The following is a 19274-nucleotide window of genomic DNA, read 5'->3' on the forward strand; positions in this document are numbered from 1 at the left end:
CTTAAAAATGTAGGAGACTAGTAGCTGGGAAGGAATAGGGAAATATTTGTTAAAGGTGTGAACTAAAACTATCTGAGACAGGTTGCAATCAATTTAGAAAGTTTATTTTGCCAAGGTTAAGGACACACCCATGACACAGCCTCAGGAGGCCCTGATGACATGTTCCCAAGGTGGTCAGGGCACAGCTTGATTTTATACATTTTAGGGAGACATGAGACATCAGTCAGTGTGTGTAATATGTACACTGGTTCTTCCGGAGAGGTGGGGCAACATGAAGCAGAGTTGTGGGGTGCGATGCTTCCAGGTTTTAGGTAGGTAAGAGGCAAACGATTGCATTCTTCTGAGTCTCTGATGAGCCTTTCGCTGAACACACGATTTACATGCGAGATGCCATAGAGGAATAGTCACTTATGCCTCAGTCTCGCTTAGTGAATCTGCATTTTTACATAAACAACTGAGCAGAGGAAGCCATCAGATGTGCATTTGTCTCAGGTGAGCAGAGGGATGACTTTCGGCTCTGTCTGTCCTCTGTCCCCCACCTGTGAAGATAAGCTATCAATTATCAATTTACATTGCCAGGGTGAAATCCAACAGAACTGTTTTAGGGTAAAGATCTTGAGGCCCATAAGGAATTTCCTTGTGGACAAATTATGAGGGAGGTATGTAGCTTTTTTTTTTTTTTTTTTTTTTTTTTTAAATCTCTGTAGCGATCTTATTTAGGAATAAAATGAGAGGCAGATTTGCCCAGTGGAGTTCCCAGCTTGACTTTTCCCTTTGGCTTAGTGATTTTGGGGTCCAAGAGATTTATTTTTCGAAGGATACAAAATTACTCTGCTCTGGTTATTATACATTTTCTTTATTGAAACATCACTATGTCCCCCAAGAATATATACAATTATTTTTCAATAAAAAACCAAAAAAAACCCCAAACATAAAAATGTATTGTTAACAGAGATTTGTAAGAGTAACATTCCCTTGCCCAGGGACCATGGAGGGGGAAGATTTCATTTGACTTGGGTAGGGACCACCATTTTAGTCCATCCATTTCAGGAGCCTGAAGGAAACAGTTTATCATTTTATTTTGTAGCCTGACTTCGAAGAGTTTGTCTCTTTTATGACAAGTGGCTTAAGTTATATTCTAGTTGTATCTCAAGGAAGTAAACACAATACTCCCCCTAAAGAAACTGAACCACAGCCTGACACGGAACCTAACAAACCATCTGAGGATCAATGTGAGATTGAAGCCAAGGTTACACCTGGAATGATGAAGAAGAAACGAGACAGGTATAGCTCAAGACCAGGAATTGTGTCACTTGCAATGTGTTATTGGGTAATGAAGCGTCATGTAGGCACCTCAATACCTAAGGGCAAATGTTTTTATGTTAAAGGCATAAGTATTTCTTCCAGTCAACCTAACATACTGTATATTCAGAAGAGCTGTGTGCCGGGTGAAGTGCCAGATACCTGGCATCGGAAAAAGTAGTTGGCTTGTGGGTTGTAGGGTAGTAAGAATTTAGAGGTGACGGTGTAGGTTTGAAAGGAAATTTTTGTTAGGTAGAAAGAGGACTGCAGAAGAGTCCAGCAGGGCTCCTCAGTAAGAGAGGACTGAGCTCGCCTTGGTGGATTTTTCTTTAGGGATATTTATGGACTTTAAAGCTGGAGCTTAAGGGTAATTTGGACCTTATTAGCCACACAGGTCATGACAAATAATTGCACTTACAGACATGTTTATGCCTTGATGTCAGCAAGGGTTGCACAATGAGTTTGAACATACATGCATTCCAGAGATGTGTAGAAATTCTAGTTCCTTATAATTTTTTTTAAGCCTGGTACCAGATGCTGGCTTTAAATAATAGGGAAGTCTAGTTACTTCTAAATTCCTCACATAAGGAGTTTGGCCTCTGGATAGTCAGCTTGGTAGCCCTCAGGTGATCTTTGCTCCCCTCACTGTGACTACCCTGAAAGTTTATGTCAAGACCACTAGAAAGGGAGGCCTTTTCCCCGTTTGTTTTCCTAAAGCTGGGTACACCAGTCTGGCCACAAGGGCTGGGGCTTGAAGGGCGTATTGGAACCATGTATAATCCTTCCCAACTCAGTCTCCTCTCCCATCTCCCCACCTTCCCCTTCCAGCTTCCCGGTGCCCTAAAAACATGAAACATGAACTTTTACTTTAGATGGTTTGTGGTTACAAATTACTGAGAACAAAATGGTTGTATACTTTTTGTTGATGGATTTTAAAATATTAGAAAATAGACGTAAATAATTGGTAGAGCGTTGGTTTTATGTGCTGCTGTTTATGCCTGTTATTCCTCTGAAGACTCAGAGAATGGAGAGTGTAACACAGCAGTTGTCAGGCTGCACCGGAAAGAAAGTCAGGTGAGCAAGAACATACTTAGAGTATCTGAGCCTTGAGGCTTCCTGGGATGTGTCTCCCTGTGCTTGGCAGCCCATCTCCATTGCATTTTCTGATGGAGAATCTCCAGAATATTCCTTGTTATTCCTTCTTGTCTTATTAATGAATTGTAGTGGCTTTTCTTGGGTGCCTACCTCTGTTGGCTCCCAATGATGCCATATTTTCAGGAAGTGGGAGATCCTAATATCATTAGTTCCAAATTGTATGCACGATAAAGGAACTCATAAAGTAAATCCTGTTGTCAAGGAGCTTTGTAAACAGTAGCAGTTACTTTCAGGGTTTTAAGGGAAAATAATAATGAGTGGGCCGAGGGAAGGTTTGTTGGGTAGGATGTGTCAAGTTTAAAAAGATACCACATTTTATCCTAGAATTTTTAAGCCATTCAAAAAACAAAAAGCATTCTATGAAGCACTCATTAATGTAATGAATAAAGTCATCATTCCATGGGGCTATTGTTTAGATAGTAAACCTCCTTTACATCCAACTTTGAGAAGCTCCCATTGTTCAATACTCACATGACACCATGAACAATTTCAGCATGTTAATGGGCATGTCAGAAGGAAGTGCCAGCAGCTCTCCCTCCAGAACAAGAGCAAGCACTGTAGGGGCCAAGGTCAGAGTGTACATGAAATGTGTACATCTTGCTCTGGCACAGTCTGCAGTATTTCCTTTCTAAACTTAGAGTCCCCATGTGCCTTTGGCCCATGTTTATCCCAAGCTGGCCACAGCAGACAGCATGGGACAGCATGGAGCATGCTTGTTTGGTGTGCTGGGGCTCAGAAACTGATACCCAAAATATGGCGCTTTGACCTGCTGAACTGAAGAAGCTTCACAATCTCTCTGACTTGCCCCAGCACTCCCGGCCAGCTGTCTCTCTCAAAGCACAGGATGAAGCTGAAGTTCTTTTATCTGCCTAAAATCCACAGATCCGACAAGGAGAACAACTGTTTCTCTTCCCCTCCCTATAAGACCAAGAATGTAACCACATCTGCACGGAGATAGTGTACAAGTTAATTTCTGTGCGTTGGTCCATTCATTCTCCCTAGTCATCCTTTATTGCCCCTCAGCAGAATTCTCCCCACTCCCATTGCCTGTTTTGCCAGATGGTTTATAATGGGTGTTCAATCTTTTGGCTTCTCTGGGCCACACTGGAAGAAGAAGAATTGTCTTGGGCCACACATAAAACACACTAACACTAACGATAGCTGATGAGCTTAAAAAAAAAATACTTGCAAAAAAAAATCACAATGTTTTAAAAAGTTTACCAATTTGAGCTGGGTGCAGTGGCTTATGCCTGTAATCCTAGCACTTTGAGAGGCTGAGGCGAGTGGATCACGAGGTCAGGAGATCGAGACCAGCCTGACCAACATGGTGAAACCCCGTCTCTACCAAAAATACAAAAATTAGGCAGGCGTGGTGGTGCATGCCTGTAGTCCCAGCTACTCAGGAGGCTGAGGCAGGAGAATCGCTTGAACCCGGGAGGTGGAGGTTGCAGTGAGCCAAGATCGCACCATTGCACTCCAGCCTGGGCAACAGAGTGAGACTCTATCTCAAAAAAAAAAGAAAAAAATGTTTACCAATTTGTGTTGAGCCACATTCAAAGCCTTCCTGGGCCTCATGCAGCCAGCGGGCTGCAGGTTGGACAAGCTTGGTTTATAAGCTTCTGAACCTCATTGGGGGTGGGTACTCACTCTGTGGTTCTCCCTGTGTACATGTTAATCAAATTTGTCTGCTTTTTCTCCAACTAATCTACTTTTTGTTGTTGATGCCTGTTGGTTTTTCAGCGAAACTTGAGAGGACAGAGGGGAAGCTTTCCCCTGGCCCTTATAGTGCTTGTTCTTGTTTTCACAGCTCTTGTTTTGGAGGGAGGGCCTGAAAGGCACTGTCACTTCCATGTGACATCTTTCAAGTATGTCCAGAATCTAAAGGAATAAGGACAAAAAACTCTCATGAGTAATTTATTCAGTTGTTCACTTTCACTCTTTATTGCCCCCTCTCCCCTGTCTCCCAGCCTGCTCACTCTCCTCTCTGGGTGGTGGGGATGGAGAGGGTGAGACAGGAGAGAAGTTAAAAGCAGAGCAATTGAACTGGGAGTGATTGGTGACCCCTCCCATGCACATGACCCCTCTGTGCACAGAGCAGCAGAGCCCCAGGGCTTTGTTGGCTGGTTATTCCCATGGAGACAAACACTTCACAGCTTATGAATTCACATGGTGTGGGGAAACTCTCTCCATGCCACTGATGGTCTCCCTGCTCCAGTGGCTGCAGAAGGACGGAGAAGAGCCAGGGAAACAGGGCAGAGGTACCCTCGTTTGTCGTTCACATTCCAGCTTCCTTCATGATGGCTTTTTATTACATTATTTACATGTCTGTCTCTTTAATCAGCCTGTTTTAAGAAATCAAATAGTGTCATTTATCTTTGCTTTCCAGTCTTTCTACAGATCAGGAAGGTGTGGTTCCATTAGCTGCATTGCTGAGTCACACACGTAGTAACTGGCCGAGTCTTCTCATTCATTCACTTATTCTGTTATGTGTTGATTCATTCATCTAGTATTTATTAAAGTCCTACTATATGCCAAATCCTAGAGATACGAAGATGGGGAAGAATTAGATGATGACCTCTGAGGTCACTTTCAGTTTTAAGTCTTTATGACAGAGTGAAGGTGACATTTCCAACCACCTCCACTATATTGTATTCCTCTGTCCTTAGAAAATATCTATTCTCTTCTCAGTAGCCTCTCTATTTGTCCCTATAACTGTAATAGCTATAGGGAACTTAATTTTTTCTTTTATGGTATTCTCATTTAAATTAAACATAGTAGATACAATTCCTAAAATAATCCCTAAAGGTGTTTCTGGGATCAGGGCAGTCTGAATTCTATACCCTGACTCTACTCCCATCTGCAAAGCTTTCTTTCCTTTCCGAGTCAAAGGGAAGCTGAACTGATGAGCAGCTGGCTATCAGTGAATTCTGGAGCTCTGTTCAGGTCCCCAGGGCAGGAGAAGGTGAGGGTGGTGTGGTGTTTTCTCCACTGTGAGTTTGAGGAGCTCCTGAGCTCCCCAGAAAACAAGGACCTGCAGACAGCCACAGACCTGAGAATAACAGACTTGTGGACTTCACTGAGACTTCCTGACTCTTTTTTTTTTTTTTTTTGAGACGGAGTCTCCCTCTGTGGCCCAGGCTGGAGTGTAGTGGCCGGATCTCAGCTCACTGCAAGCTCCGCCTCCCGGGTTTATGCCATTCTCCTGCCTCAGCCTCCCGGGTAGCTGGGACTACAGGTACCTGCAACCACGCCTGGCTAGTTTTTTGTATTTTTTTAGTAGAGATGGGTTTCACTGTGTTAGCCAGGATGGTCTCGATCTCCTGACCTCGTGATCCGCCCGTCTCGGCCTCCCAAAGTGCTGGGATTACAGGCTTGAGCCACCGCGCCCGGCCTAGGCTTTTTTTTTTTTTTTTGAGACGGAGTCTCGCTGTGTCACCCAGGCTGGAGTGTAGTGGTGCGATCTCGGCTTACTGCAACCTCCGCTTCCCGGGTTCAAGCAATTCTCCTGCCTCAGCCTCCCGATTAGCTGGGATTACAGGCATGCGCCACGAAGCCCGGCTAACTTTTTTGTATTTTCAGTAGACACGGGGGTTTCACCTTATTGGCCAGGCTGGTCTCGAACTCCTGACCTTGTGCTCCACCCACCTCGACCTCCCAAAGTGCTGGGATTACAGGCATGAGCCACCGCGCCTGGCCCGACTTCCTGACTCTTAAAGGGCCAGGATGGAACTGAGTAGAATTATCGAATTCCTTGTCCTAGCTAGCTCTCTGGGTACCTTTCCAGATTGGCCCTGCAGAAGAGTAACAACCCACTGTCTTCTACAGCGCAAGCTTGTAGCCTAGAGGTCATCTTGCCTTCCAACTACAGGGTTTCCAACACTTATATCAAAAATCAGACCTGAGCCCCCGTGAGCCAACAAGGAAAAATGACTACCTGTCTAAGGGAGATTGGCAGCCAGAGAAAGGAAGGCCTATACAAAAATCACAACACAAGTCTAGTGAAAAAGATCTGCTTAGAGACAGAAAAATCCTTAAATAAAATAGCAATAAAAATAGGGCTTGAGATTCAGTTGCTAGGTATACATTTAAACAGCCTTTCAAATTTGAATTATACAAATTGTGATTTGAATTGTAAGTCCAGTGGATAATTAGTGGGTATGATCATTGTTTGAGACTCAAATTAATGACATGGAAAGTCAGATGCAAGAAATAGCTGAAAGTACACACAAAAAATTAGACAGATATTATGAGAGCAGAAGTCTGCAATCTGGATAATATACTGAGGGGACCAATGTGCTAATGAGAAACTCCACACAGAGAACAGACGGACAAACTGTAATTCAACAAATAATGGGGGAAATGTTTTCCCAGAATAAATGCATTTGTCTGCCAATTGCAACGGCTTACAATAGTCCACCCTCAGCTGATGCCACCCCACCCCCACCCCACACACAAATATAGGAACATCCTGGGAAGAAACACTGCACGCTGTTTCCAGACAGACAGAATAAGCAATTGTATACTTCATATGTTTGAAACCCAGAGCAGATCATCTTCCTAACATCCTCTTCCTCTGTATGATGAAATTATTTTTAAGTACTAGTTACTGAATGAGGCAAACAATTATGCTAGAATAAAAATACAGACAGTGAAAATAGTCTTTTATGGGCCAGATGCTGTGGCTCATGCCTGTAATCCCAGCATTTGAGTTCAGGAGCTCGAGACCAGCCTGGCCAACATGGTGAAACCCCATCTCTACTAAAAATACAAAAATTGGCCAGGCCTGGTGACCCATGCCTATAGTCCCAGCTACTTTGGAGGCTGAGGCAGGAGAATTGCTTGAGCCCAGGAGGCGGAGATTGTAGTGAGCCAAAATCGTGCCACTGCACTCCAGCCTGGGTGACTGAGTGAGACTTTGTCTCAAAAAAAAAAAAAAAAAAAAAAAAGGAAAGAAAAGAAAAGAAAAGAGTCTTTCATGGACTTTTGAATATATAAATATGTGAGTATATATGTCCCAAAGGAAAAAAGTGATAGATTATTTAATTAATGTTTTTATCAATAAAATACATGTATGCCTGTATATATTAATCTGTCACAGAAATGAAGTACAGATTTTGCTTTTTGAAAGTCTTAATTTTTGAAGATTTGTCCATGATGTTCTGAAAATTGATCTCCACTCTATGTTTAATAGAAACAGACAGGTGAAATTCCCATTTTACAGTACACTGCGTAAATTGCAGTACTGCCAATAGCTTTGTTGTTTTGGGATTGCTTCTATGTAGAGCACCGTGTATAGTACACTACTTACGAAAGGATAAGTAATGAATATGTACGAACTCCAAGAGTACATAGGAGCGTTATCATTAATGTTTAGGAGTGCTGGTACATGGTGCTGATAAAAAGCAACCAGACTTTTAATTGGTTTTATTACTGGTTTAAAATTGCACTTGCGCTTTAGGTGGATCTCTTCCACCAACTGCATACTTGGCAGCAATTGAGAATAAGTTACAAGGGAAGAATACCTGACTGCCATAAGGCTCATTTTAGGACTACTGGAAGAAAAAGACTGCAACCCCTGCATTCTTACAAAGCTAAGATATTTACCTGGTAGAGCAAATGAAGATCTTCAAGGACATACTTAGCAGTATATCACCTATATACTCCTGTGGAAAATATGTGAGGATATACTTAACCAAATCAAAAATATGGGAGGAAAAAAAAAGAAAAACAATTCTTATCAGCGAAACTTGGAATCTCTGAACACACACACAGACACATACAGTCCATAATTCTGGGTTTTATAATATAACAGCTGATGAAAGACTCTAGAAATAGAGGAAAATTCTTCTAGATTCTAAATTATCTCAACAAAACCTAGAAGTTTCTGGGTGTATGTGGCAAAGTGGTTTAAAGATCAAGAAGGTAGTATTTTGACAGTTGTATTTTGTGGTTCTTATTTGCAGAAAGGGCATAACTGGAGTATTAAAATTGGGAGGTAGTGTGTCAGAACGCAAGAAATATTTGGGACATACGCATCTGACAACAGGGGCCGGAAAAAGACAGTAAACATTAGTGCAGTGGATAAGTATAGTAGAACTTCCACATTCACAAGGGAAAAACATGAAATGAATAGCAGCTTGCTCAGACCAGCAAAATAGGGGAAAAAAGAAGAAATCTCAATTTAAAATAAATAATCTAGATAAAGTAAGATGAAAAAAATAAAGTCAAGAATATGGCTATTAGGCTAACTATGAAAAGGTTAGTTTTCCCATCACATATAGAGATTACTAGGTAAAGGTTAAAAAAATAAACTAAATTTAAAACCACCATATTAATGATGGGCACAAGAATCATCATTGAGTTTAAAAATATTGTGTGAAAAATATATACACAATTTCATATAATGTCCTCAGAGATGACTTATTAATTATAAGGGGATAATTGTAGCTTTTCAGTAGAGGCAATGGGGGATATCAACTAATTAATATCACCAATAATGGGAAAAACTGATATCATACACCTCCTATGTGATGGAGCAAGTAATGGACCAAGAAGGACACAGGCTCACAAAGGTAGTTTTCCTACCAAAGATTCATAACCGGAATGTAAAAGGAAACTACTGGGCCATCCAATAATTAGACACCATCCAAAATGAAGGGAAGTATACAAACAACTGGCCTGGACTCTTCAACATATCAATATCATGAAAGACAAAAGAGGTGGAGTCACTGTTGGAGATAAAAGCAAACTAAGGAGACGGGACAACTGCTTGCAATATATAATCATGGATTAATATAAAAAATTACTATAGATAAGATGATATTAGAAAATTAGTGAAAATTGAATATAGACTGTTTATGAGGTAATAGTTTTGTAGCAATGTAATATTTCCTGAAGTATTTAGAGGTGAATTGTTAAAATATCTGCAGCTTACTCTCAAATGGATCTGCACAGCCCCCCAAATCCTCAACACACATTGGGAGATGAAAGCAGGAGATGGAGAGAACAAATACCGGACAGTGTTAACAGTTGGTGAACCTAGATGAAGGGTATAAATGGGAGTTCTTTGTCCTAGTCTTGCAACTTTTCTATTAATTTAATGTTTTTCAAAATAAAAAATTTAAACAACTTTACTCATCTATATTCTGTTTAGAAAAAAAAGGTGAAAATAAAGGGATGGCCAAAAAATAGCCAGGAAAAATAAAGTATTAACATCGATCATTAAAATTGCTAAATTTGATAAAGAAAGACATGATGTAGAAGGCAACATTTATGACAATATAGCAACCAAAAAAAAGAAAAAATTGTGCCCCCACCAACATAACAGCTAAGTACATAAGGAGGGAATTACTGGAAAAATAAGGAGAACTGGAAAAAATACCTGCTAGCAGACAAGAATAAGTAAGGATGTAGAGGAATTAAAAATATATAATCCATAAATAATATATAATAAATTGGCCGGGCACGGTGGCTCACTCCTGTAATCCCAGCACTTTGGGAGGCCGATACGGGCTGATCACAAGGTCAGGAGATCGAGACCATCCTGGGCAACATGGTGAAACTCCATCTCTACGAAAATACAAAAAAAAATATTAGCTGGGCTGGTGGCGCGTGCCTGTAGTTCCAGCTACTCAGGAGGCTGAGGCAGGGGAATCGCTTGAACTTGGGAGGCAGAGGTAGCAGTGAGCCGAGATTGCACCACTGCACTACAGTCTGGTGACAGAGTGAGATTCCGTCTCAAAACAAAACAAAACAAAAAAAAACCCCAAAAAAACCCCATATATGTGTGTGTGTGTGTGTGTGTGTGTGTGTGTATATATGTATATATAGATAGATAAATTATAATATATGAAACATAAACATATATACAACCTTACACGTCATAATTTTTTCTTTTATACAAAGAATACCTCAACACATTTTTAATCAAAATTTTACCACACATATTTTTCTGATTATAATCCAATAAAATTGGAAATAAACAATTAAAAAGTAACTGATAATTTTCATTTGAAAATATTAAATGCACTTTTAGATAACCTTTAGTTCAAAGACAAGATTAAAAAGAAAATTAAAAACTATCTGGAAAGTTCTACATAGGGAAAAGAAAAATTTTTCCTTAAAGACACAAAATTTTATTTTGATCTTTGTTTATTCTCTCATAAAGTCAAACATAGATGATATCATGTAAGTAATTTTTATAGTGGGCTCAATAAAAAGTTGAATTAAGTATCATATTTTTGGATATAATAGGGAGATGCAATTTATCTTTATATGGAATTTAATTTTGTTTTATTTAACTTCTAGTAGTTTATGAACATATTATCAGTTTTAATTTGTTGGCATGGTTATAAACTTCAGTTTACAATAATCTTAAATTGTATTTTGGATTTTGACAGTTTACAAGAATATCTGGAAAGACAGCATGTAGCTCAGTTTTGTGACATTGAAGAGAATGCAACTAATGTTTCTAAGTTCATGGAAACTTTCTTCCCTGATTTTATAAAAACGAAAAGCATGAAATTAGAAAAGACATTGGCATTACTTCGACCAAATCTCTTTCATGAAAGGAAAGGTAGGGAATCAAGCATAAATTGTTTAAGTATTTTATAGATGAGATTTGAATAAACCCTAGTATAATTACATTTAAAGATATTGTTTTAAAATTTAACACTGAAGAAAAAGCACCTTAAGAAATTAATGTATTGGCCGGGCGTGGTGGCTCAAGCCTGTAATCCCAGCACTTTGGGAGGCTGAGACGGGCGGATCATGAGGTCAGCAGATCGAGACCATCCTGGCTAACACGGTGAAACCCCGTCTCTACTAAAAAATACAAAAAAAAAAAAAAAACTAGCCAAGCGAGGTGGCGGGCGCCTGTAGTCCCAGCTACTCGGGAGGCTGAGGCAGGAGAATGGCGTAAACCCGGGAGGAGGAGCTTGCAGTGAGCTGAGATCCCGCCACTGCATTCCAGCCTGGGTGATAGAGCAAGACTCCATCTCAAAAAAAAAAAAAAAAAAAAAAAAAAAAAAAAAAAAAAAAAAAGAAATCAATGTATTAACTTACTAATATCTTAATAATAGTGAATAAAACATATTTGTAGCTGAAGAGTTTACAAGGTATTTTCTAACCTGTGAATTTGTTAGAGTAGATTTTAACATTGCAGGAATTATTACATAGTAAAGATTGAAAGCTTTTATGTCTGAAATGCCTCAATTCAAAGCTTGGATCTACCATAACTGATAGTGTGACTTGAACAAGATATTTTACCAAGTTTATTTTTTCACGTGTAAAATTCAGAACATTGAAATGATAAAACACAAATAAAGCACCTGGCACATAAAGAGTTAGTTCTTTTCATTTCACCCCACATTCTTATAGCAGAGTGAATATGGCAGAACAAGAACACGAGTCATAAATTAACACTATTCATTCTTTTTTTATACCTAATATATGGAAACATAATTACCATTAATATTTATATTGGCCTTTTATTCTCTGACTTGTCCAATTACCCAGGAGCTTCCTAGGAGCTTTGACATTGTTTCCTTGGCGTTTCTGTGTAGACCAGGATTTCTCAACCTCAGACCTGCTTCCATTTTGGGCCAGATCATTCTTTGTCCAGGGGGGAGAATTGACTGTGTTATGTGCATTGTAAAATGTGAGGCAGCATCCTTGGCCTCTACTCACTAAAAGTCAGTATCATATCCCCCTTCGCCACTGCCCTACCTCTCAAATTGTGACAACCAAAAACGTCTCTGGAGGATGCCCCTTGTAGAGCAAAATCTCTCTCGCTGAAAATCGCTGATATACACAGTAATAGGGTTTGCAAAGTGAGATACTTGTTCCTCTTCATTTCCATCTGTATGCCTTTTAGTTCTTTTTCTTTCCTCGTTGAGCTAGCTAACATGTCCTGCATGATGCTGAATTGGAGTGATGAGAGGAGACATCCTTGCCTTGTACCTGATCTTACAGCAAAAGCATTTGGTCTTTTACCATTAAGTGTGTTAGCTGTGTATGTCCTTCATCAGATTAAGAAAATTACCACCTCTTCCTAGTTAGGTGAGAATTTTTATGAGGAATGGATGTTGTGTTTTTCTCTATTTTTTTTTTTTTTTTGGTATCTATTGATGTGATTGTGTTTTTTCCATCATTTTGATAATATGCTGGATTATTTTGATTTTTGATGTTGAAACAGCCTTGCATTCTCCAGAAAAATCTGACTTGGCTGTCACGTATTGTCCTTTTTACACACTGCTGGGTTTGATTTGCTAATATTCTTTTGAGAATTTTTGTGTCTATATTCAGAAGGGATACGTGTTGATTTATTTTCTTGTAATGTTTTTATCTGGTTTTGGTGTCAGAGTAATGCAGGTTCATAAAGTGAGATGAGAAGCAATCACTCCTATTTTATGGATGAGACAGTATAAAATTGGAGTTATATCTTAAATGTTTACTGGAATTTGTGAGTAAAACGATTTAGACATGGGATTCTCTTTTTTGGAAGATTTTGTTTTATTTTTGTCTTTTTGCCATTTTGAATGTCTTTTAATATTTAAAAAAGATAATATTTTCAAATATATGTTATTTTTAAATAAACAGACTTTATAGAAGAGTTTTAGATTTACAGAAAAATCAAGCCAAAAAATTAAATTGTTGTAGACTTTGAGAAAAATTAAGAAAAATACTACAGAATTCCTATATACCTGCTCCCTCCCAGCTTCTCCTATCAACATCTTGTATTACTGTGATACACTTTTACAGTTAATGAACCAATATTGTTACAATGTTGTTAACTAAAGTCCATAGTTTACATTAAGTTTCACTCTTTATTTTGTGCATCCTATGGATTGTGACAAATGCATAATGTTAGGTATTCCCATTACAGTATTATACAGAATAGAATCATCACCCTAAAAAATCCCCTGTGTTTTACATACCAATCCCTTTCTCTCTCCTAACCCCTGGCAACCACTGATCCTTTTACTATTTGATATGTTACGGAATGTCTTAGAGTTGAAATCATACCACATATAGGCTTTTCATTATATATATATATATATATATATATATATATATATATGTTTTTATTTATTTTTTATTTTTTGAGATGGAGTCTCGTTCTGTCACCCAGGCTAGAGTGCAGTGGTGCAACCTTGGATCACTGCAACCTCCGCCTCCCAGGTTCAAGAGATTCTCCTGCCTCAGTCTCCCAAGTAGCTGGGATTACAGGTGTGCCACCACGCTGGCTAATTTTTGTATTTTTAGTAGAGAGGGGTTTCTCCCTGTTGGCCAGGGTAGTCTAGAACTCCTGACCTCAAGTGATCCACCTGCCTCGCCTCCCAAAGGGCTGGGATTATAGGTGTGAGCCACTGCACCTGGCCAGTGGATAGCCTTTTCAGATTGACTTCTTTCACTTAGCAATGTGCATTTTGTGTTCCTCCATGTCTTTTGGTGGCTTGATTGTTCATTTCTTTTTATCACTGAATAATATTCCATTGTGTGTATGCAACTAAGTTTATTGATGTAGTTAGCTATCGAAGGGCATCTTGGTTGCTTCCAGTTTTCAGCCATTATGAAGAAAATTGCTGTAGGTGTTCATATGTAGGTTTTTGTGTGGATGTATGTTTTCAATTTAATTGGGTAAATATCTAGGAGCATGAGTATAGATCATGCTGTAAAATTATGCGTAGTTTGTAAGAAACTGCCAAAATGTCTTCCAAAGCAGCTGTATCACTTTCCATTTTTATTAGAAATGAATCAGAGTCCCTGTTGCTCTAACCGTGCCAGGGATTTGCATTGCTCGCTTCTTTGGTTAGCTACATTAATAGGTAAATAATATTACCCTACCGATGTCCTTGTTTACAATTCCCTAATGACGTATTATGCACAGCTTCTTTCTTTTATTGTCACAAATAAAATATTTTTATTTTTTCAAACTGTAGATAGGTGGCCCAATTTTACTTCAAACAATAATTAAAAAGGTTCATGGCTTAGTCTACAAAATAATTTGGTTATTCTATAAGGTTTATTGAAAAAGAATTTTCTGTAGCTCTAATGCAAAATGTTCCTACCTGTTCAACTTTTAAACTGTAATTTATGATTGTAGAATTTAATAGCTATGAAGAACTAAGATGTGATCTAGTCCAATAACCTCATTTTACAAGTGGTAAAAGTAAAAACTGTGAAAAGCAAAACTGAATAACCACTCTGAAACTGAGCTGAAACCAAACTCCAGCTCACATGGCATGTTGTTTAGCCTCTTTTGCACAGACTAAGAATGTTTCCAAAAGAAAAAATACCTCAACTTATTTGTATTCCCATTTATGACCCAATCCAAATGGGATATTGCAAAAATTTTCCATTGATTCAACAATAATTTAGACCTTTTTATCCAAAAAATAAACTGACATCAATTGTTAAGTCATATTTTTGTAACTCCACCCATAAGTCACAGGTGACATCTTTATTAATAAGGACAAAGAAATATTAAATAATTTAGTGAAATGCCTCCACACATTGCAAAGCTTAACCCCAGCCTAAAGATTATTATCTATTTTATCTGCCTTGGTGCCATATTCTTTTTTTTTAAATTTTATTTATTATTATACTGTGTTAGGCATATGTGCATAACGGCAGGTTTGTTACATATGTATACTTGTGCCCTGTTGGTGTGCTGCACCCATCAACTCCTGGCCATTTGCTACCGTATAACTCCCAATGCAACCTCCCCCATCCCCCTCCTCCCATGATAGGCCCCGTGTGTGATGTTCCCCTTCCTCGAGTCCAAGTGATCTCATTGAATTCAGTTCCTAATCTATGAGTGAGAACATGCGTGCTTGGTTTTCTGTTCTTGTGATAGTTTGCTAAGAATGATGTGGATTCCAGCTGCATCCATGTCCCTGGCCAGAAGACACAAACTCATCCTTTTTATGGCCGCATAGTATCTCCATGGTGTATATGTGCCACATTTTCTTAATCCAATCTGTCACTGATGGATATTTTAAGATTCCAAGTCTTTGCGACAGGAATAAGTGCTGCACAAACATACGCGGTGCATGTGTCTTTAGAGCAGCATAATTTATAATCCTTTGGGTATATACCCAGTAATGGATGGCTGGGTCATATGGTACATCTAGTTCTAGATCCTTGAGGAATCGCCATAATTGTTTTCCATAATGGTTGAACTAGTTTACAATCCCACCGTAACAGTGTAAAAGTGTTCCTATTTCTCCACATCCCTCTCCAGCACCTGTTGTTTCCTGACCTTTTTTAATGATCGCCATTCTAACTGGTGTGAGATGGTATCTCATTGTGGTTTTGATTTGCATTTCTCTTGATGGCCAGTGATGATGAGCATTTTTTTCATGTGTCTGTTGGTTGTATGAATGTCTTCTTTTGAGAAATGTCTGTTCATCCTGCCCGCTGTAATTTATAGATTCAATGCCATCCTTTATCAGCTACCAATGAGTTTCTTTCACAGAATTGAAAAAACTGCTTTAAAGTTCATATGGAACCAAAAAAAGAGCCCGCGATCTCCAAGACAATCCCAAGTCAAAAGAACAAAGCTGGAGGCATCACCCGACTTCAAACTATACTACAAGGCTACAGTAACCAAAACAGCATGGTACTGGTACCAAAACAGAGATATAGACCAATGGAACAGAACAGAGTCCTCAGAACACACACACCACACATCTACAGCCATCTGATTTTTGACAAACCTGAGAAAAAAACAAGAAATGGGGGCATTCTATTTAATAAAATGGTGCTGGGAAAATTGGCTAGCCATCAGCAGAAAGCTGAAACTGATCCTTTCCTTACCCTTATACTCTAAAATTAATTCAAGATGGATTTCAGAGACTTAAATGCTGCATTCCAATACCATAAAAATCCTAGAGGAAAAACCTAGGTAGCTACCATTCAGGACATAGGCATGGGCAAAGACTTCATGTCTAAAACAACACCAAAAAGCAACGGGCAGCAAAGCCAAAATTCACAAATGGGATCTCATTAAACTGAAGAGCTTCTGCACAGCAAAAAAGAAACTACCATCAGAGGAACAGGCAACCTACAGAATGGGAGAAAATTTTTGCAATCTACTCATCTGACAAAGGGCTAATATCCAGAACCTACAAAGAACTCAAACAAATTTACAAGAAAAAAACAAACAACCCCATCAAAAAGTGGGCACAGCTTCTTTTCATGTGCTTACTAATCATCTCAGTATCTTCTTTGATGATGTGTTGTCTCTTTAAAATTTTTGCCCATTTCTTCATTGAGTTGTTTGTTTTTCTCATTGTTGAGTAGAAAGTGTTTTTGTTTATTTTGAATACAAGTCTTTTATCATGTATGTGGTTTGCAAATATTTTCTCCAAGTTTTTTGTTCTGTGGTTTCTTAAAAGTGTCTTTCACAGAAAAGTTTTTATTTTTAATATAATCCAGCTTATTAGTTATTTCTTTCTGGATTGTGGTTTTAGTGTTGTATCTAAAAACTCATTGCTAACCACAAGGTCACCTAGATTTTCTTCTGTGTTATTCTCTAGAAAGTTTATAGTTTTGTGTTTTACATTTAGGTCTATCATCCATTTTGAGTTATTTTTATGAATAGTATAAGGTCTGTGTCTAGATTTATTGTTTTGAGAGGGTATTTCTAACTACTTCAGCACCATTTGTTGACAAGACTGTCCTTCCTCCATTGTATTGCCTTTGCAACTTTGTCACGAATCAATTGACTATATTTGTGTGGGTCTTTTTCTGGGCTCTCTACTCTGTTCCATTAATGGATGTGGCTAGGTCAGGTAGTATCAGTTCTCTAACTTTGTTCTTCTCCTTCAATACTGTGTCACATCTTTGGCCTTTTCATATAAACTGGAGAATCAGTTTGTCAGTTTCCACATCCACAAAATAACTTGCTCGGTTTTTGGTTGGGATTGTGTTTAATCTACAGATCAAGTTGGGAAAAACTGACATCTTAATATTAAGTCTTATTATCTATGAATATGGAATATCTTTCCATTTATTTAGATCTTTGATTTTTTTCACCAGAGTTTTGTAGTTTTCTTCATTTAGATTCTTTGCGTATTTTGATAGATTTTTACCCACGTATTTTCTTTTTTAGTACTAGTATAGATTGTTTCGTTTTAAATTTCAAATTCCAATTGTTCATTTCTGGTATATAGAAATAAATTGACTTTTGTGCATTAATTATAACCTGAACTCTTGCTATAATATTCTCTTATCAGTGCCTGAAGTTTTGTGTTGTTGTTGTTGTTGGCAATGATGATGATGATTCTTTGGGATTTTCTGCAGAGACTGTCATGTCCTCTGTGAAGAACAACAATAGTTTTGTTTCCTCATTCTGAATCAGTATACCTTTTATTTCCTTTTCTTGTGTTATTTCTTTAGCTAAGATTTCCAGTATGAATTTGAAGAGGAGTAGTGAGAGGGAGCAGCTTTGCTTATTTTTCCCGATCTTAGAGGCAAAGCTTCTAGTTTCTCTCCATTAAGGACAGTGTTAACTGTAGGATTTTTGAAGATGTTCTCTAGTAAGTTGAGAAAGTTTCCCTTTATTCCTCCTCTGGTAAGAATTTTTATCATGAATTGGTATTAAATTTGTCATACGATTTTTCTGTATCTACTAATATAATCATATGACTTTTCTTCTTTAACCTGTTAGTGGAGATTATGTTAATTGATTTTCAAATGTTGAACCACCCTGGCGTACTTGGAATAAATCCAGCTTGGTCATAGTTTGTAACTTTTTTATACATTGTTAAATTTGAATGGTTAATATTTTGTTAAGGATTTTTGCGCCTATGTTCATGAGAGCTATTGATCTGTAGGTTTTCTTTCTTGTAATATCTTTTTGAATATTATGGTAAGGCTGGCCTCATGGAATGAGTTAGAAAGTGTTCCCTCTGCTTCTATTTTCTGGAAAAAAAAATAAATTGTTTCCAGATAATTGGTGTCATTTATTCCTTAAACGTTTTGTAGAATTCACTAGTGATATAATCTGGTCCCGGTGCTGTATTTTTCAGAATGTTATTAAGGATTATTTCAATTTATCTAATAGATATAGGGATAATCATATTACCTAGCTCTCATTGTGTGAGTTTTGGTATTTAATATTTAGCGTATTTCAAGGAATGGGTCAATTTATCTGAATTATCAAATTTGTGAGCACAAAGTTGTATTGCAGAGAAAGAGTCTGCTGTCAGCTTGGTTTTTGTTCCTTTGTGGATAATTCATTTTTTGTTCTTGGTAGTTGTGGCTTGATTTATTTAGATACTTGCAAAATATTTTCCCTTTATTTTTGCTCAATTGTTTTTCAAAATTATATAGATATCTAAGAATGAACTGATGTTTACACATTTATTTAACTATTAAGCACCTTACTTAGAAATTTACCTGTGATTGATGAGAAGTAAGGTATCAAGGTGTGGGCCAGGTGCTGTGGTTCACACCTGTAGTACCACCACCTTGGGAGGCCAGGCAGCCGGATTGCTTGAGCCCAGGAGATCAAGACCAGCCTGGGCAAGATGGTGAAATCTCATCTCTACTAAAAATAGAAAACATAGCCGGGCGTGGTGGCCCATGCCTGTGGTCCCAGCTGCTGGGGAGGCTGAGGCAGGAGAATCACTTGAACCTGGGAGGTGGAGGTTGCAGTGAGCTGAGATAGTGCTACTGCACTCTAGCCTGGGCGACAGAGTGAGATCCTGTCAAGAAAAAGAAAAGAAATAAAGGAAGGAAGGAAGGAAGGAAGGAAGGAAGGAAGGAAGGAAGGAAGGACGGAAAGGAGGGAGGGAGGGAGGAGAGAA

At 38.4% G+C, this 19274-nt stretch overlaps 1 protein-coding gene across 7 annotated transcripts in view; it reads left to right on the top strand.

The window, feature by feature from the left end:
* Positions 1-19274, top strand: part of NME8 (NME/NM23 family member 8) — a 55823-nt gene that overhangs the window by 18227 nt on the left and 18322 nt on the right. For all 7 annotated transcript variants that reach the window (XM_017956770.3, XM_009203082.3, XM_009203085.3 and 4 more), the window contains 2 exons: positions 1088-1284; positions 10857-11032. In XM_017956770.3, the coding sequence (XP_017812259.2) occupies positions 1088-1284; positions 10857-11032 (373 nt within the window). The remainder of the gene's footprint in view (positions 1-1087; positions 1285-10856; positions 11033-19274) is intronic.

This window comes from Papio anubis, chromosome 4 (assembly GCF_008728515.1).
Source record: "Papio anubis isolate 15944 chromosome 4, Panubis1.0, whole genome shotgun sequence".
Taxonomy (NCBI): Eukaryota; Metazoa; Chordata; class Mammalia; order Primates; family Cercopithecidae; genus Papio; species Papio anubis.